Here is a 21,451-nt window from a genome sequence, read left to right on the forward strand (position 1 = left end):
ATCTTTGCAGTCCTTCTAATGTTTAAAAAAGCAATTTTTATTAGTGTTATTATGAGTGGCAGTATTCATTCTAGCGTACATCATGATTGTACTGACGCGTTTGCATTTACAGTACTTTTAACTTGTAATATGGGTGGAATTTAGCTTGTGCGCAAACGGCATTGAAAACCCGATATCGCTTGCGCACAAATGAAAGTGCTCCACTTGTAATGTAGCCCATAATTTACTAATAGAAGTGTTATTAAATTACAACAGAGCGATAATAACAATAAGTTATTTGGCATTATAACCAGCTGTTTGATCAACACCACTTTATATGATGTAGAACATTATTGAATTAACTTCAGTTTTGGTATCAATAAGGAATCAAAGCTTGCAGAAGTTTATATTTCAAATACGAAATGTGCATGGGTGCATTACAATCTTAAATAGAAAAATTTTCGCAATACACTTCCATTAGCAAAAATGCTGCTAGTAAAATGATTACTGTTTTTCAATGGCATACGCACATTTGTTATGAGTGCTCGTGCTTTAGTATTTAAGCTCCGAGAGCTGGCGGTGGTGCGTACTGCATCTGTAAAAACTTAATTTGTGTCATACAAGCCACTGCTGACTTTCTGAGATGGTTTGGTGTTTTAATATGAGTGCACGGGCCCTCACAGCATATGTGGGTATCCCACTAAAAAAACTAATAACTTTAACTAGAGGTATTTTTGCTAATGAAAGTAGGTTGCATATTTCAGTTTTCTATCCCCTTTAACATGGACTTTTATTTACTTATATATAAAATATAAATTGAAATATAGCTGATCTTTAAATTACTTTTTTTCATAGTTCCTGTCTGTCCTCATGCTGGAGGAGTTGGGCTTTGTGAACTGGTACAACATCTGATAATATTTGATTACATTTCAGTGTCAGGAAGTCTAGAAAACAGGTAAGTTATTTAAATGGAAGTATTTTGTAAAATGAAATAAACACATTAAATCATAATTTATATTATTAAATATGGAAAACTAGTTTTAATTAACATAAAAGCTCCGTAAACTTTGAGAATAAATATCCTATTTAAGTTTTTTCTTTTAATCCACCAAATACTACATTTTGTCAGACCTAGGACCCCAGTGTAGCCAGGGGAGAATGATGCAGACTTGGCTTGTGCCCAGCATACTGTGCAGGCAGATGATTAACATAGAGAGGCCGAAGTCCTGAAATCAGAACTGTTTTGAAAAGCAGACAGGCAAGACAGGAAATGCATTATGATGAGTCCGGTATTCAGACTTTTCATACAGACAACAGAGCAAGCAGGCAAAGACAGGACTAAGAATTGTCTTGTGCATAACAAAGAAGACAGAGGAGACAATGCAGAGAAGCTGGAGTCTTGGAGCAAAGTAGGCTTAGGGCAAAATGTATCAAAGTGGGAATAAGAAAATTCTCACTTTGTTGTAAAAAAAAGTATTTCACCATATTTATGAAAGGTTATGCGCCAATAAAGTTGCAACTTTTCATTTGTGCAAACAAATAAACTCAGTCTTTAATATATGGGAATAAGTTGTCTGGAAATTCTTGTATTAATCTCTATTGGCATTTTAAAATGCCCGTATATATTCGCAGTTCTCATATATTTATGAAAAGTGACGCATGTAATATTCAGTTTTTTTAATCGCACCAATTTGTAGGTTGTGAGGTAGTGAAAGAGAAAGAGCAATATTGTTGTTTGTTTGTTTGGAGGGAAAAAAATATTTTTCTTGCCGTAAGGGCTGTATTTAGGGTTAGAAACTGCCCACGAGGCGCAGAACCTGAAGATTAATATACTGTATATATATATATATATTTATTTTTAAATTAATTAAATAACAAAAAAGTATATACAGATTTATAAAAAAGTTAAATAATTTAAAGAGCAATTGAAATAAGTGTACTCAAAAGAACAAAGATAAGCTACAATAAATGGGCAACCTTCCTCGAGGAAAGAGCGCCAAAGAGGGGGCAAAATAAAAATAACTTTAATAATATATAAGAAATAACATTCTTACAAACAATCACATGATTCATTTATTCTATCATAAAGGGATAAAAACAATAAAACCATTTACCGGTGGCTAAAGTTAAGATTCGCTTGACATCAACATTTGCTTAACATTGCAAAAAAAAAAAATCCCGAAAAATCTTAACTATAATTTAAAAAAATACTGGTGACATTTTTTACTTCACACATTGCGAACTATTGAGGAAATAATCACAACTTTTAAAATGCATTTTTCGAGGCTTAATACATTTCACCCTTACTGACAGCAAAGCTTACAAACAGGGCAAATAAATACAGCAGATACATGGTAAGATGATAACGTGTACCAGCAGGTAGACAGAGATCGGGAAATAGAATTCAGGTAAAGGTAAAATGTATCAAAACTGGAGTCACATTTTACAGATCTAGTATATCCTAGCACACAAATGTACTCATTTGCCAGGTGAGAATATAAGGAGTCTGCAGTGATCTCACTGGAGAAACTGGCTTAGTAGACAGATGGCTTTCCATCTAGAAACTGCGGGTGTAATTTGCTTTTCAGTTAAGTTTACAACAAATGCAAAACTGACACAGACTTATAGCTGATTCTGACAGCTATAATTCTACTATCAAATTTGCTTAATTCTCTTAGTATTCTTTGTTAAAAAGTAATCTGATGTGAGCTCAGGAGCGTGCACGTGTCTTTAGCCATCTGGTTGCAGTGTTTGCAACATTATTTATACTCGTGTTATAAATAGTTGCAAGCACTGCTGCCATAGTATCCTAAAGACGTGCACACTTCTGAGCTCCTATCAACCTACCTAGATTTAGTCTTTAAAAAAGATACCAAGAGAGCAAAGCACATTTGATAGTAGAATTAATTTGAAAAGTTGTTTAAAAATCACATGCTCTATCAGAATCATGCATGATTATTTTTGACTTTACTGTCCCTTTAAGAAAACAAGAGATATTATATTCATATTTTTTAAATACAGTTGTGCTCATTATGTGGCAGCATAACCAAATGAAAGAAAAATATAAACAAGTATAAATGTAAGTGAAAATGCACTTGTAGACTGGGATGTAGCGGTCAAGGAATATTAGTTAATAGCATAAAATGGGAATTTAAACAAGATTCCTAGGGTCATCAGCAGAAGTTTTTTTTTGGCTGGAAAATCATTACACTACATATATAAATTAAGTGTCCAAATGTCTGCCTTATTCAGTAGATTAACTGTGAAATGTTTGGTCTGTTGTATTCTTAAAGGGACAGTCTAGTCCAAGATAAACTTTCATGATTCAGATAGAGAATGTAGTTTTAAACAATTTTCCAGTTTACTTTTATCACCAATTTTGCTTTGTTCTCTTGGTATTCTTAGTTGAAAACTAAACCTAGGAGGTTCATATGCTTATTTCTAAGTCCTTGAAGGCCGTCTCCTCTCTCAGGGCATTTTGACAGTTTTTCACCACTAGAGGGTGTTAGTTCATATGTGTCATATAGATAACACTGTGCTCACGCACATGGAGTTCCAGTGAGCCATCTCTGATTGGCTAAAATGGATGTCTGTCAAAAGAACTGAAATAAGGGGGGGGGGGTTGCAGAGGCTTAGATACAGTGTAATCACAGAGGTAAAAAGTGTATTTATATAACTGTGACGGTTATGCAAAACTAGGGAATGGGTAATAAAGGGATTATCTATCTTTTTAAACAATAAACATTCTGGTGTAGACTGTCCCTTTAATGGAAATAGTTCCCACTTCTAGTGCTCATTTGTGTTTGAGATTTTTTTAATAATATTAATACACTCAGAACATTAGAAAGTACAATTTGACATTATTATGTCAGCCGAAACAAAATTAGCATTGTGACTGAAAGTCATTCCATATAAGTGTATGAATTTAACTGAACAGAGAAACAGAGAGTCTTCATGAGCTGCTTCATAAGTCGAACAATGCAGTACTTCATTGGCTACATTGGCCTATTCTTCATACTATTTATGCATTCATGTCAATGGGTATCCTTTATAATGCACATTAGTTATCTTAAAAATGCCTTCTTTTTTAACTTAAAAACACACACACTTTTAAATATTAAAAAAATAAATGTTTCTGTACTGGTGAAGTCTTATACTTCTCTATAGCTTCCACTTCCCTGTAGATCATCTATTCATATTGCTTTTCAGGGCTCAACAAACACAGGAGCCACGGAGTCACTATCGCCGAGATTACGAGTTTGGCGTTAACAGGGGTGCGGGGCTAACAAGGCTTTTTTTTCTAACGCTCCCTTAAGCCACCGCTGGTATTACAGGTTTTCTTAAACCTGGCGTTAGCCCCAAAAAGGTGAGTGTAGAGCAAAATTTAGCTCCACATCTCACCTCAATACCAGCGTTGCTTAAGTCAGCGGTGAGCTGGCTAAACGTGCTCGTGCACGATATCCCCATAGGAAACAATGGGGCTGAGCTGGCTGGAAAAAAACTAACACGTGCAAAAAAGCAGTGTCCAGCTTCTAACGCAGCCCCATTGTTTCCTATGGGAAAATAAAAAATATGTCTGCACCTAACAACCTAACATGAACCCCGAGTCTAAACACCCCTAATCTTACACTTATTAACCCCTAATCTGCCGCCCCCGCTATCGCTGACACCTACATTATATTATTAACCCCTAATCTACCGCTCCGGACACCGCCGCCACCTACGTTATCCCTATGAACCCCTAATATACTGCCCCCAACATCGCCGCCACCTACATTATATTTATTAACCCCTAATCTGCTGCCCACAACATCGCCATCACCTACCTACAATTATTAACCCCTAATCTGCCGACCGGACATCGCCGCCATTTTAATAAATGTATTAACCCCTAAACCGCTGCACTCCCACCTCGCAAGCACTAGTTAAATTTTATTAACCCCTAATCTGCCGTCCCTAACATCGCCGACACCTACTTACATTTATTAACCCCTAATCTGCCACCCCAATGTTGCCGCTACTATATTAAATTTATTAACCCTTAAACCTAAGTCTAAACCTAACCCCCCTAACTTAAATATAATTTAAATTTAACGAAATTAATTTAACATAATTAAATAAATTATTTCTATTTAAAACTAAATACTTACCTATAAAATAAACCCTAAGCTAGCTACAATATAACTAATAGTTACATTGTAGCTAGTTTAGGATTTATATTTATTTTACAGGCAACTTTGTATTTATTTTAACTAGGTACAATAGTTATTAAATAGTTATTAACTATTTAATAACTACCTAGCTAAAATAAGTACAAAATTACCTGTAAAATAAATCCTAACCTAAGTTACAATTACACCTAACACTACACTATCATTAATTAAATTACCTAAACTACCTACAATTAATTACAATTAAATTCAATAAACTAAAGTACAAAAAACAAACAAACACTAAATTACAGAAAATAAAAAAAGAATTACAATAATTTTAAACTAATTACACCTAATCTCAACCCCCTAATAAAATAAAAAAGCCCCCCAAAATAATAACATTTCCCTACCCTATACTAAACTACAAATAGCCCTTAAAAGGGCCTTTTGTGGGGCATTGCCCCAAAGTAATCAGCTCTTTTACCTGTAAAAGAAAAATACAATACGCCCCCCAACATTAAAACCCACCACCCACACACCCCTACTCTAAAACCCACCCAATCCCCCCTTAAAAAAACCTAACTCTAACCCCCTGAAGATCTCCCTACCTTGAGCCGTCTTCACCCAGCCGGGCACAAGTGGTCCTCCATACGGCAGAAGTCTTCATCCGATCGGGGCAGAAGAGGTCCTCCAGATGGCAGAAGGCTTCATCCAGCCTGCATCTTCTATCTTCATCCTTCCGGAGCGGAGCCATCTTCTATCCAGCCGACGCGGAGCCATTTTCTTCAAACGACGTCCTAACGAAGAATGAAGGTTCCTTTAAATGACGTCATCCAAGATGGCGTCCCTTGAATTCTGATTGGTTGATAGGATTCTATCAGCCAATCGGAATTAAGGTAGGAAAAATTATATTGGCTGATTGGATCAGCCAATAGGATTGAGCTTGCATTCTATTGGCTGTTCCAATCAGCCAATATAATGTGACCTCAATCCTATTGGCTGATTGCATCAGCCAATAGGATTTTTTCTACCTTAATTCTGAATTCAATGGACGCCATCTTGGATGACGTCATTTAAAGGAACCTTCATTCTTTGTTAGGACGTCGTTTGAAGAGGATGGCTCCGCGTCGGCTGGATAGAAGATGGCTCCGCTCCGCTACGGAAGGATGAAGATAGAAGATGCAGCCTGGATGAAGCCTTCTGCCATCTGGAGGACCTCTTCTGCCCCGATCGGATGAAGACTTCTGCCGTATGGAGGACCACTTGTGCCCAGCTGGGTGAAGACGGCTCAAAGTAGGGAGATCTTCAGGGGGTTAGAGTTAGGTTTTTTTAAGGGGGGATTGGGTGGGTTTTATAGTAGGGTTGGGTGTGTGGGTGGTGGGTTTTAATGTTGGGGGGTATTGTATTTTTCTTTTACAGGTAAAAGAGCTGATTTCTTTGGGGCAATGCCCCGCAAAAGGCCTTTTTAAGGGCTATTTGTAATTTAGTATAGGGTAGGGAAATGTTATTATTTTGGGGGGCTTTTTTATTTTATTAGGGGGATTAGATTAGATGTAATTAGTTTAAAATTATGGTAATTCTTTTTTTATTTTCTGTAATTTAGTGTTTATTTTAATTGTATTTTAATTGAATTTTAATTGAATTTAATTGTAATTAATTGTAGGTAGTTTAGGTAGGTAATTTAATTAATGATAGTGTAGTGTTAGGTGTAATTGTAACTTAGGTTAGGATTTATTTTACAGGTAATTTTGTACTTATTTTAGCTAGGTAATTATTAAATAGTTAATAACTATTTAATAACTATTGTACCTAGTTAAAATAACTGGAAGTGTTGAGATGTGACAGCACACGCTGCGGTTTAGAGGTAAAGCCACTTTGAGGACCAGGGATCTGAACAGCGACTAACAAGTGTAGCTATCAAGTATCATCACCGCATCTACAGCTGAACTTTTAAAGGCTGCAAGTTTATTTGCCCAAGCCCGTTCAAGTATTTGGGATAAGAACAGCCGCTCTAACTACAAGGAGAATTCAGTTATTTTTATCGTAACTGTCTACACTTTCACACACGTCTAACGCTCTAAGGAGCTGCCCATCGGCCTGGAGGCCGTTTTTATCGTAACGGACAGCAGTAAGGTACCTTACCTTTCACAGTAATTGTGACTTTGATTTTTATAGATACGCCGTTTTTACCATTATCTCTGGTTTTATCATACATTTATCCGACTCAGTCAGACTTCTTGATTCAGATATATTCTTAAGGGAGATGTCCCTTCTTTTATTTTCACATTGATTTAATGTTTTAATACAGGTATACCCCGCTCATATAGCGGGTTAGAGACCGGAGCCCCGCTGTAAAGTGAAAACCGCCTTAAAGTGAAACAAGGCAGTTTTAGCTTTCTTTTCACTTGCCAGTGTGTTTAAAAACATGAAAACATGTTTGAACTAACATATATTAGGGGTGCAATAGTGCTACGTTTAGTTTAACACTCGCACAGCACAGTATTCAATTAGTATTCAATAAATACTGTACCTGTAAAATAGTGACAATGACTGTAGTAAAATTTGCCAGACTATAACACTGAGACACAGATTGCACTATAATGCTGTAAACAGGGAACTGTGCCTAACAAAGTGTTGCCAGTTACTTTTCTGCAATCTCACGAAGATTACAGCACTGTTTCAAAGGTTGAACTTCAGCACCACAAAGCGCTGTATTAGCGAAGCGCTGTAAAGTGAGGTATAGCTGTATAAATGATGTTTCCTTGACTATGTTGTTTTATATATAGATTCAATTTGTTATAGATTTTACATCGTTTGTACTTATTCCATCTTATCTTTATTATCACTTGCACAAGTGCATATTGCTATTTTTGTCGCCACAATTGTTCACTTTTGTTGAAATAGATCACCATCATCTATTATATCTTTAGATATTTATCACCCTTTATAGAGACTTCTTTATATATATATATATATATATTTTCACACGGCCACACAGCCGCAGTATATATTAAGAGGTTTTAAAGATATATGCACACACATATATGGTAGTTAAAATCCTAGCTATTCTAAATAGCGCCAGTGGTTCTCTTTTTTGGTTTTCTACATTTCACTTAAACTACTGAGGAGGAGGAGTTTTTTAACTAGGCTTATAGGATTTTTAGTTAGCGCCAACTCTCATTCCTACTACTACCACTAGTTAAAATAAATACAAAGTTGCCTGTAAAATAAATATAAATCCTAAGCTAGCTACAATGTAACTATTAGTTATATTGTAGCTAGCTTAGGGTTTATTTTATAGGTAAGTATTTCGTTTTAAATAGAAATAATTTATTTAATTATGTTAAATTAATTTTGTTAAATTTAAATTATATTTAAGTTAGGGGGGTTAGGGTTAGGTTTAGACTTAGGTTTAGGGGTTAATAAATTTAATATAGTAGCGGCGACGTTGGGGTGGCAGATTAGGGGTTAATAAATGTAAGTAGGTGTCGCCGATGTTAGGGACGGCAGATTAGGGGTTAATAAAATTTAACTAGTGTTTGCGAGGTGGGAGTGCGGTGGTTTAGGGGTTAATACATTTATTAAAGTGGCGGCGATGTCCGGTCGGCAGATTAGGGGTTAATAATTGTAGGTAGGTGGCGGCGGTGACATTGGGGGCGGCAGATTAGGGGTTAATAAGTATAATGTAGGTGGCGGTGATGGCCGGTCGGCAGATTAGGGGTTAAAAATGTTATTATAGTGTTTGCGATGTGGGGGGCCTCGGTTTAGGGGTTAATATGTAGTTTATGGGTGTTAGTGTACTTTTTAGCACTTTAGTTAAGAGTTTTATGTTTCGGCGTTAGCCCATAAAACTCTTAACTACTGACTTTTAAATGCGGTCGAAGTCTTGACAGGAGAGGGTCTACCGCTCACTTCTTCCAAGACTTGTAATACCAGTGTTAGGCAAATCCCATTAAAAAGATAGGATACACAATTGACGTAAGGGGATTTGCGGTAGCCTGGAGTCGCGGAAGAAAAGTGAGCGGTGAGCCTCTACCTATCAGACTCGTAATACCAGCGTTAGATAAAAAGCAGCGTTGGGACCTCTCAACGCTGCTTTTTAAGGCTAACGCAAAACTCGTAATCTCGGTGTATGTTTTTTAACCCTGGCTCCTAACTTTTTGGGTTATTCTCCATATATGTATATACAAATACTACTGCCTGGCTACTAAAAGTTTGTTTGGATCCTAAATATTCGTACTGGCTCAGGGCCGAACTGGATAATCAAACCAGCCCTGGAACCCAGCCCCCTGGCCTTTGGCTCAACCACCCACCACCACTTTCCTTGCCTGCCAAAAGTTCTAAGGGGCCACTGATACCCCCCAGGCCTTCACACCTGGTAATAGCATCTCACCCATTCCCAGCTGTTATTCCCACAGGGGCTTTCTAAGGAGACAGCCCTAGCAATGTCTTGCCTGTGAAAACAGCCTACGTTCAATTGTACTTCTGTGTTAGCTATATATACACACACACACATATAAATATAGATACAGGTATACCCCGCTCATACAGCGGGTTAGGGACCGGAGCCCCGCTGTAAAGTGAAAACCGCCTTAAAGTGAAACAAGGCAGTTTAAGCTTTCTTTCCACTTGCCAGTGTGTTTAAAAACTTGAAAACATGTTTGAACTAACATATATTAGGGGTGCAATAGGGCTAAGTTTAGTTTAACACTAGCACCACACAGTATTCAATTAGTAATCAATAAATACTGTACTTGTAAAATAGTGACAATTACTGTAGTAAAATTTGCCAAACGATAGCACTGAGACACAGATTGCACTGTAAAGCTGTAAACAGAGTGAACTGCGCATATCAAAATGGTGCCAGTCACTTTTCTCGCAAACTCACAATGATTACAGCACTATTTCATAATCCTTGGAGGTTGAACTTCAGCTCCACAAAGCGCTGTTTTAGCGAGTCGCTGTAAAGTGGGATATACCTGTATATATAAATATATATATATATATATATATATATATACACATACACAAGCTAGTGTCAGGTATGGTGTCATGGTAACATAGTGACATAGTAAAAAAGACAGCAGAAATAAGAATAAGGAATAAATCACCATAAAACCCTAGATACAATACTTACTCCTAAATCAGTTAAAGTTACAAAATTAATAATAAACACTTTTAAACTAATAAAAATGAGCTAAATTAATAACACAACAAATACATATGTCCAATTACCCCATAATGCCCCTGTTCAAATCTCTATGGTTTTGGAGCGGTTGTAATTGGTAAACTCCCCAAATCATAATTAGACATTCATGATTTAAACAGAGCATTTCGTTTTCAACAACTTTTCAATTTACTTCTATTATTTAATTTGCTTCCTTCTCTTGTTATCCTTTGCTGAAGTGTTTATCTAAATAAGCTCAGGAACAGCAAAGAACTTGGGTTCTAGCTGCTGATTGGTGGCTGCATATATATATATATATATACCTATTGTCATTGGCTCACCGATGTGTTGTTAGAAGCCAGTAGTGCATCGCTGCTCCTTCAACAAATGATATCAAGAGATAGAAACAAATTTGATAATAGAAGTAAACTGGAAAGTTGTTTAAAATTGTATGTTCTACCTAAATCATGAAAGAAAAAATTTGGATTTCATGTCCCTTTAATCACACAGATATCTTGTTTTGTGGTATTTTTTAGAGGCAACGATTTCGAACATCAGGGGTGCTAAACAGCCAAAGCATTTTGGGATTGCGTTTAGTGGAAAACACACTGACAATATCACCTGAAATTTAGAAATCTTTATCTGTGGAAAACAAGTGCAAGATTCTATTAGCTTACGACTAGATTATGAGTTTTGCGTTATGAGTGAAAAAGCAGCGTTATGGCTCTTTTTCACTACCGCTGGTATTACGAGTCTTGCAAGTTTATCTGTACCTCACATTTTTTTGGCCGTAACGCAGCGTAATTACCGCAACTTTCAAAAAGTCCTTTTTCAATGGGACTTCCACATCGCCGGTATTACGAGTTTGCCTGGGAGGCCAAAATGTGAGCAGTACAGCCTATACCGTCAAGATCCATACCGTAAACTGAAAGTCAGTAGTTATGGGTTTTACGCTACAAAGCCGTAACATAAAGTGCTAAAAAGTACACTAACACCCATAAACTACCTATTAACCCCTAAACTGAGGCCCTCCCGCATTGCAAACACTAAAATAAAATTGTTAACCCCTAATCTGCCGCTCCCAACATCGCCGCCGCTATAATAAACATATTAAGCCCTAAACCGCCGCACTCCCGCATTGTAAACACTAGTTAAATATGATTAACCCCTAATCTGCTGTCCCTAACATCGCCACAACCTACATTACTGTTATTAACCCCTAATCTGCTGCCCCCAAAATCACTGCCACTATACTAAAGTTATTAACCCCTAAACCTAACCCTAAGTCTAACCTTAACACCCACTAGCTTTAACATAATTAAAATAAATCTAAATAAAAATTACTTTCATTAACTAAATAATTCCTATTTAAAACTAAATACTTACCTATAAAATAAACCCTAAGCTAGCTACAATATAACTAATAGTAACATTGTGCTATCTTAGGTTTTATTTTTATTTCACAGCTAAATTTGTATTTATTTTAACTAGGTAGACTAGTTAGTAAAACGTTATTAACGATTTACTAGCTACCTAGCTAAAATAAATACAAATTTACCTGTAAAATAAAACCCACCCAATAAACCCTTAAAAAAACCTAACACTAACCCCCGAAGATCCACTTACAGTTTTTGAAGACCCGACATCCATCCTCAATGAAGTGGCAGAAGTCCTCAGCGAAGCCGGCACAAGTCTTCATCCAAGTGGGCCGAAGTCTTCATCCAAGCTGGCAAAAGTTTTCATCCAGACATCATCTTCTATCTTCATCCAGCGCGCAGCAGCTCCATCTTTAAGACATCCGGCGAGGAGCATCCTCTTCTGTCCAAGAATGGCGTCCCTTGAATTTCCGATTGGCTGATAGAATTTTATCAGCCAATCAGAATTAAAGGTGAAAAAATCATATTGGCTGATGCAATCAGCCAATAGGATTGAGCTTCAATCCTATTGGCTGATCCAATCAGCCAATAGGATTGAGCTCACATTCTATTGGCTGTTCCAATCAGCTTTAAGCAAAGCAGCGCTGGTATTGGAGTGCGGTATGGAGCTCAATTTTGCTCAACGCTGACATATTGCCTGCTAATGCCGGGTTTATGAAAACCTGTAATAGCAGCGCTATAAGGAGGTGAGCGGTGACAATAACTTGCAAGTTAGCACCGAGCCACTCATAACGCAAAACTGGCAGGAAGTAATCAACCTAATTTAATCTTTTATTGTTCAGATTTTGTTATGTGTTTACATTTTATATTATTTTGTATTTTTATGTATGCATATTGAATATTTATATCCTTTCTTTTATGCCATTTTAGGATGTGTGAATATGTAGATCATCTGCACGAACACTTTAAATACCCAGTGACGATTAGCAGGGCTGCTTACATACCCCCCAAGGTAATTTAATAATACATGAACATGTGAGCTCTCAAATATAAACACAGTCTCAATAATTCAGTATTGAAACAAATATATAGAATGCTAGAGAGGATGTTGCCCTCATTTCCTATGGGAACCACTATTATGTGCTAAATAATTTTCTACCTATTTAGAGCTAGATTACATACGGAGCACAACTTTGTGCTTCTGCAAACCGGTAATCTGCGATCCGTTTTTTGTTTTTTTATGTGAGCGGTACTGAGCTCGAGAATATGGGTTGAAAGTTATTTTTTCACGACTTCGCAATCGCATTACGCACGCATTATCTCCAATGGGATCTCTCTTCATGATCCTCAGGGGAGACTTAAGCACTGTGCACATGCCCTATCTCAACAAGCATATAAGAGCACAGTCTTATTGAAGATAATTGCTCAGATGATGGGGCCTATTTAACAAAGGTCTGTCGGACCTGATCCGACAGTGCGGATCAGGTCCGCCTGACCTTGCTGAATGCGGAGAGCAATACGCTCTCTGTATTCAGCATTGCACCAGCAGCTCTTGTGAGCTGCTAGTGCAACGCAGCCCCCTGCAAATTCGTGGCCAATCAGCCGCCAACAGGGGGGGGTGTACGATCGAGTACGATCGGGTTGAATTGCGGCGATGTCTATCCGCCTGCTCAGAGCAGTCGGACAGGTTATGGAGCAGCGGTCTTTAGACACGGGCCCTCAAGCTCCATCCGGAGATTGATAAATGGGCCCCGATATGTTGTCTGATTAGTACATCAACCATATCCTATTTTTACATGGATAACTGCAGAAAAAGGTATTTTTTGTTTATTTGTTTGTTTATTTAATTAAAAAATAAGCCATAATGATCCTCTGCTGTAAAACAGTATATGTTTAGTTTGTATGTTCCCCACAGTCTGCTAATTGGGTTGTTTGACCTGGTTTGCACAGCGAGTGATTATCAGGTTAGCAGGAAAACAAATTGGGGTTCAAAACCAGGAGATCAGCCTGAAACCTTTGCGCCAAAGTAGAAAGATAAAGCAGAAGCTGTGGTCAGGCCACAATTCTAAGGTTCATAAGCCAGAAGGTCATTCTTTAGATAGTTTATCTCAATCGAAGGGTAAAACATGTAGCATAATCCAGAAACTTTGGCAAGAGCAGGTTAATGGGCGAGGAACAAGAACACTTTGGTCTCCATACAAAAGTAACCAAGCGCCAAGAACAAAGCCAGAGGTCACTTCCGAAACAAAGTAATAAAAGGAGCACTAACTTAGCGAATAGCTCCATAACAATAGTTCACACCAGGTATAAGTAGCGTCCAGGGAGCTGACTGTTTTAACACGAACCTGTTTAGCATAGCCCCTGTCTCCTGCAGCAACCATCTCTGCATCTTCAGTGCACCTGCCAGCCCCGGATTTCTGAACAGCAGTTACCGTGCAGTAACATCTGACCTCTAGCATACGCAACACGGCTCAGACTGCACTGCAATCTTGTAAGTATAGCATAGCTCGTGCCCCTTTTAGGTCTTTCATATAGTCCCCCTCCCAAAGCACAACCATCAGGTCTCTTACCTGATGAAAAACTATTAGAGCTGACTGACCAGAAGAACTTCAGTTTGGCGCATCATATATAACACTCATTGCCGTAACAAAGCAATCCCAAGTATTAAGAATCTCACCGTACTTCTGTACTAAATTATGGACCCAGCTCTGAGGTTCTCCGGGAAGCAAAGCTAAGGTTGTACGGACCTTCCTTAACAAAGTCTATAGAATAGGTACCAGACTTAAGAGAGAACCATATTTGACAAGCTGGGATGAAGGAATGGAACAGTTAAGGTCTCTATTAAACTTTCCTGGTAAAAGTAGACTTAAATCAGCATGAGAAAAATAGCTGGATTGTTGTAGACTGGAAAATATAAAAAAACACAAGTAATGCAGCACTCGGGATACATGCACGTCAACCATGGGCTACTGCCAACTAAGCCCAAAGTCAGCAAATCAAAAAAGAGATATGGGTGACAGCAAAGAAATGTTATTATATTTACAAAGACAGAAAAATAGCGACGTTTCGGGAGCCAATCCTTTAGTCATAACTAAGGGATTGGCTCCTGAAACGGTCACTATTTTTCTGTCTTTGTAACATATAATAAAATGTCTTTGCTGTCACCCATATCTCATTTTTGGATTTGCTGTAGACTGGAAGCAGGCAACAAACTAGGCCCCTCTGCAGCTGCAGAAGCCGTGGCTGGAGACACATTAGAAGCACAGTCACATTCTATGTCTGAGCCTGGAAACTCTCCACTCACTGTAACAAGTTTAGCTGTGAGGCCTGTGAATCCTACATAGTATGTGTCAAAGTAGAAAGCTGCTGTGACAGCATGGTAATAATATTCACCATCTCTGCTGGATCCATACTGACTTGGTTATTTTATAATATAATAGGTAAATTACTGGGTTTGTTGGCAGTAACCACTTGTACAAAGAATGAGCAGTAATTAAGCAGGGAAACAATCAGTAGACAAGGGGTCAAAACCACGAGATCAGTCCAGAAGGATAAAGCAGAAGTGGTGGTCAGGTCATGGTTCCAAGGTTCATAAGCTAGATGGTCAGTCCTTAGGTAGTGTATCTCAATGGTAGGGTAAAATAGGTAGCACAATCCATAAACTTTGCCATGGTCAAGATCAGCATAATGGGCAAGGAACAAGAATGCTTTGGTCTTCACACAAAGAAAAAAAAAACAAGCACTAAATGGGAGTCTGAGGTGGCCGTTAATACCTCCCATTTGGTCTTGGCACCAGGAACAAGGCCAAAGGTCACTTCCGAAACAAAGTAATAAAAAGAATGCTAACAGTGCACAGCTCCACAACAAAAGTTCAGAGCAGGCATGAGTAGCATCTAGGGAGCTGGCTGCACTAATCTGAACCTATTTAGTAGAGCCCTTGCTTCCTGCAGCAACAGTATCTCCATTTTCAGTACGCGTGCCAGCCCTGGACCTCTGAAGAGCGCAACTTTTAGTGTGATGCATCATCTGACTTCCACACACTGCGGTCCTGATCGTGCTGCAATCTTGTAAATATAGCTTAGCGTTGGCCATGCTTAGAGCTTTGACAACTATCCTGTAAATTAATTGTTAACAGCTATGTCCTGTTAGTTTAGATGTAACTTAACTTTTCTGTGTAAAATGTCTGAATGTTTATCTATCTATTTATCTATATATCTATCTATCAGGTTGATAACAATCCTTTAGAAAAAGATATCTAATGTTTTTCTACAGAAAACCGCCATTAATGTCTGTGGGGATTTTTGTAGATAAATAATTTGATAAACTTTTATAAAAGATTGTTATCGACCCCTATGCAGGGTTTTTTTTAAATCTCTATTTGTTACAGATGTGGTATAATGCAAGTATATTTCTGTGTTCAAATATAGAATACAATCTTATATTAAAATCTATATTAAACACTTTTATGTAATATTTTAAGGAAACAACTGCATATTGTACAAGGGAAGCCAATCAGTTCCAGTCAGAATATTTTGTCTGTTATAATAATTTCATGAGATCCTATATGATCAAACACACAGTTTACATCAGAATGATTTAAAACTGATTTAGATGGACATGCCTGTTGTCTTGCAGGGTTCTTTCCCAACTTTGAGACAATCCCCAATTTACAGAGCTAAATTACATGAAAATGGGGAAATAAATAATAAAAGTAGATTGCAAATAACTAAACGTTATATTTAAATCTAAATGTGCCTTGATTTACTTAAAGTCAAAGAGGCCTATTTATGAAAGGTCTTGCGGACCTGATCCGACAGTGTGGGTCAGGTCCTCAAGACCTCGCTGAATGCGGAGAGCAATACGCTCTCCGTATTCAGCATTGCACCAGCAGCTCACAAGAGCTGCTGGTGCAACGCCGCCCCCTGCAGACTCGCGGCCTATCGGCTGCCAGCAGGGGAGTGTCAATCAACCCGATCGTACTCGATCGGGTTGAATTGCAGCGATTCCTGTCCGCCTGCTCAGAGCAGATGGACAGGGTTATGGAGCAGCGGTGTTTGGGCCGCTGCTTCATAACTGCTGTTTCTGGAGAGTCTGAAGACTCGCCAGAAACACGGGCCGTCAAGCTACGTTCGGCGCTTGATAGATAGGCCCCATTGACTCAGCAGCATGACAGCTTTGCAATTTCTATCTTATTTGTGGGGTTGATTTAAAGGGACATTAAACACTAAATACATTTTATAAGCATAGTATTGAGTTTATTCCCCACCGCCCTCTAGTCATGGATGCCTCCTTGTTGAAATATTTCACAACATGTATTTACACATGTGCAGCAACTCTCCATCAGATAACTGCAGTGTAACCTAGGTTCCAAAATGGCAGCACCCATGATTAGAGGGAGGTGCATGAAACGTGTTTAATGTCCCTAAAACCCAAGCCAACTCTTAGTGGATGAGCCCCAAAGAATTGGAGAACTTTTGAGTACATTTTTACACATTTTTTTTCTATAACATTAAAGCATTGGAAGATTTTTGTACATAAAACCAGTGAGAAGTTTTCTAAATTAAATCAAATCTTCAAGTTTGTCATAAATATTTATAATGTTATTTTTTTTTTCTTCAAAGGATCCAGGATATTCGACAGAAATGAAAGAAGGGTCTGTAACACAGTATCAATTCCCTGAAGGAGATGTTTGGCAGCAGCTTATTTTTGAGAAAAATATACAGGTTTAGGAAAATAATTTCAGTGAATTTGTTTTCATTTGCTTAAATTAGATTTTTTTATCTAATACCAACAAATGTTTAATTAAATTCAAACCCTGTTAAATAAACATAAGTATGAGGGTTCCACATTTTAAAACCATGCCCAATATATACATAGATCTTCATATCATTTTACAATAACAATATAAAGAAATAGATGTTTATAGAAACTCATTACTGAAACCTTAAATAGTTACAGACACTCTGATCCATTCATTTCGGGGGAAATATTTGACTTCATACTTTTATATATTACTTTGCAAGTTTGAGCTAAAAATATTGCTTAAATAAATATTATAGTGACAAAATGACATGCTCTAATTCTTGCTTGCACAAACAATAATGAACGATTGGGTATTAAAAGTTACAGTTGTTAAAATGTTTAACCAAACTATGTTTAAACCTCCTGATACTTATATAGTGCACCCTATACTTTCAATGGGAAGTGGTAATAGCTCGCTAATTACACTCATATTACAAGTTGTCGGTTAAGTGTTGAGATAGTGCATAATCACAATACACAGTAGACCAGGGTCGATACTCAGAAAATGTTTAGACTATAATAGTCCTTTCACATTGTAATTAATATAGAGATTTAGGGTCAGGCTACTCTCTTGCTTTCTCTTCCTTAAAGACACATTGAACACTTTGAGATGGTAAAATAAAATGATAAATTGTATATATAAATAAAAATCTGGAACATACTTTCATTATTTATTTTGTCCCCTTTTCCTGCAATGCCATTCTGAAATTGCTTGCTAGTGATGTCCCGAACTGTTCGCCGGAGAACAGTTCCCGGCGAACATAGCTTTTTCGCGTTCGCCGCCGCGGACGAACAAATACGATGTTCGATCCGCCCCCTATTCGTCATCATTGAGTAAACTTTGACCCTGTATCTCACAGTCTGCAGACACATTACAGCCAATCAGCAGCAGACACTCCCTTCCAGACCCTCCCAGGTCCCGGGCAGCAGCCATTTTAGAATCATTATGATGCAGCTTTTGAAGAGAGAGGAGGTTTAGTGTTGCAGCTCCAGCTTTTATAGGGAAATTGATAGCTAGGCTAGTGTATTCAGTCTCCACTACAGTCCTGAAGGACTCATCTGATCTCTGCTGTAAGGACAGCACCCCAAAAAGCCCTTTTTAGGGCTACATCAGTGGGGGGGGGGGGGTTCAGTCTTTTTTTTTTTTTTGCATAGGGCTAGAACTCCAGTCGTTTTTTTTTTTGGCATTTGCCTGCCTGCCACCAGCCTGTGTGTGAGCCTCACAGCATATATTGTGCCAACTTGCTCACTGCCACCACTCATATCTGGTGTAACATTATTTTAAATTAAAAAAAAAAAAAACTTTACATTAGTTTGCTAATTGAAAGTTTAATCTAATTTTATTTTCCATCAGGCCTGTGTGCCAGGCCAACAGCAAGCATATACTGTGATTAATTGCTCTGTGCAACCACTCATATCTGATGGTTTAACATTATTTTAAATAAAAAAAAAAAAAACTTTTACATTAGTTTGCTAATTGCAAGTTTAATCTAATGTTATTTTCCATCAGGCCTGTGTGCCAGGCCCAAAGCAAGCATATACTGTGATTAATTGCTCTGTGCCACCACTCATATCTGGTGGTTTAACATTATTTTAAAATAAAAAAAAAACTTTTACATTAGTTTGCTATAATTGCAAGTTTAATCTAATTTTATTTTCCATCAGGCCTGTGTGCCAGGCCCACAGCAAGCATATACTGTGATTAATTCCTCTGTGGCACCAGTCATATCTGGTGGTGTAACATTATTTTAAATTTAAAAATAAAAACTTTTACATTAGTTTGCTAATTGCAAGTTTAATCTAATTTCATTTTCCATCAGGCCTGTGTGCCAGGCCCACAGCAAGCGTATACTGTAATTAATTCCTCTGTGGCACCACTCATATCTGGTGGTGTATCATTATTTTAAATTAAAAAAAATATATTTTTACATTAGTTTGCTAATTGCAAAATTAATCTAATTTCATTTTCCATAAGGCCTTTGTGCCAGGCCCACAGCAAGCATATACTGTGATTAATTGCTCTGTACCACCCCCACCACTCATATCTGGTGTAACATTATTTTAAATATAAAAAACAAAACTTTTACATTAGTTTGCTAATTGCAAGTTTAATCTAATTTCATTTTCCATCAGACCTGTGTGCCAGGCCCACAGCAAGCATATACTGTGATTAATTCCTCTGTGCCACCACTCATATCTGGTAGTGTAACGGAACATTATTGTAAATTTAAAAAACAAACAAATTTACATTAGTTTGTCAGTGTAATCTAATTTCATTTTCCATCAGGCCTGGGTCTCTCAGGCACACAGCATATACTGTTATTAATTGCTCTGTGCCACCCCCACCACTCATATCTGGTGTAACATTATTTTAAATATAAAAAACAAAACTTTTACATTAGTTTGCTAATTGCAAGTTTAATCTAATTTCATTTTCCATCAGGCCTGTGTGCCAGGCCCACAGCAAGCATATACTGTGATTAATTCCTCTGTGCCACCACTCATATCTGGTGGTGTAACGGAACATTATTGTAAATTTATAAAAAAAACTAATTTACATTAGTTTGTTAGTGTAATCTAATTTCATTTTCCATCAGGCCTGGGTCTCTCAGGCACACAGCATATACTGTTATTAATTGCTCTGTGCCACCCCCACCACTCATATCTGGTGTAACATTATTTTAAATTTAAAAATAAAAACTTTTACATTAGTTTGCTAATTGCAAGTTTAATCTAATTTCATTTTCCATCAGGCCTGTGTGCCAGGCCCACAGAAAGCATATACTGTGATTAATTCCTCTGTGCCACCACTCATATCTGGTGGTGTAACGGAACATTATTGTAAATTTAATAAAAAACAAATTTACATTAGTTTGTCAGTGTAATCTAATTTCATTTTCCGTTACACCACCAGATATGAGTGGTGGCACAGAGGAATTAATCACAGTATATGCTTGCTGTGGGCCTGGCACACAGGCCTGATGGAAAATGAAATTAGATTAAACTTGCAATTAGCAAACTAATGTAAAAGTTTTTATTTTTAAATTTAAAATAATGTTACACCAGATATGAGTGGTGGGGGTGGCACAGAGCAATTAATAACAGTATATGCTGTGTGCCTGAGAGACCCAGGCCTGATGGAAAATGAAATTAGATTACACTAACAAACTAATGTAAATTAGTTTTTTTTTATAAATTTACAATAATGTTCCGTTACACCACCAGATATGAGTGGTGGCACAGAGGAATTAATCACAGTATATGCTTTCTGTGGGCCTGGCACACAGGCCTGATGGAAAATGAAATTAGATTAAACTTGCAATTAGCAAACTAATGTAAAAGTTTTTTTTTTTTTGTTTGTTTTTTTTTAATAATTTTTTATTGAGGTAAAGTGTCAAACAGAAATAAAAAACTTCATAAAGCAGTATCATGGCAACATGCCCATTTGACAAATATGAAATTTTACAAGATGAATTAAACAAGCATGTCATTACATCTGAAGGTTCTGGACTTAACTCAATCCGATTGTACACCTTCAAGCCATGAGCATTACCTCGTTTTTACATAAGTGCATGGAAATAGGACAGATAAAACAACACCAACCGTCTAGCTGAGTTCAAGCCTAGCCTCATTGACCAAAATAAAACATTATGCAGGCTTACGTTTGTCCATGGATCATTCAGCTGAACCTTTAAAAGTTTTGTTTTTTAATAACAGTATATGCTGTGTGCTTGAGAGACCCAGGCCTGATGGAAAATGAAATTAGATTACACTGACAAACTAATGTAAATTTGTTTTTGTTTTAATTTACAATAATGTTCCGTTACACTACCAGATATGAGTGGTGGCACAGAGGAATTAATCACAGTATATGCTTGCTGTGGGCCTGGCACACAGGCCTGATGGAAAATGAAATTAGATTAAACTTGCAATTAGCAAACTAATGTAAAAGTTTTGTTTTTTATATTTAAAAT

The 21,451-nt window shown here is 37.4% G+C and overlaps 1 protein-coding gene across 2 annotated transcripts in view; it reads left to right on the top strand.

Moving 5' to 3' along the window:
- Positions 1-18,138, top strand: part of LOC128660879 (mitochondrial enolase superfamily member 1) — a 177,115-nt gene extending 158,977 nt beyond the window's left edge. For both annotated transcript variants that reach the window (XM_053714961.1, XM_053714962.1), the window contains 3 exons: positions 835-934; positions 12,606-12,687; positions 17,297-18,138. In XM_053714961.1, the coding sequence (XP_053570936.1) occupies positions 835-934; positions 12,606-12,687; positions 17,297-17,404 (290 nt within the window). In that variant the 3' untranslated portion in view covers positions 17,405-18,138. The remainder of the gene's footprint in view (positions 1-834; positions 935-12,605; positions 12,688-17,296) is intronic.
- Positions 18,139-21,451: the final 3,313 nt, after the last annotated feature.

Source organism: Bombina bombina, chromosome 5 (genome assembly GCF_027579735.1).
Source record: "Bombina bombina isolate aBomBom1 chromosome 5, aBomBom1.pri, whole genome shotgun sequence".
Classification (NCBI taxonomy): Eukaryota; Metazoa; Chordata; class Amphibia; order Anura; family Bombinatoridae; genus Bombina; species Bombina bombina.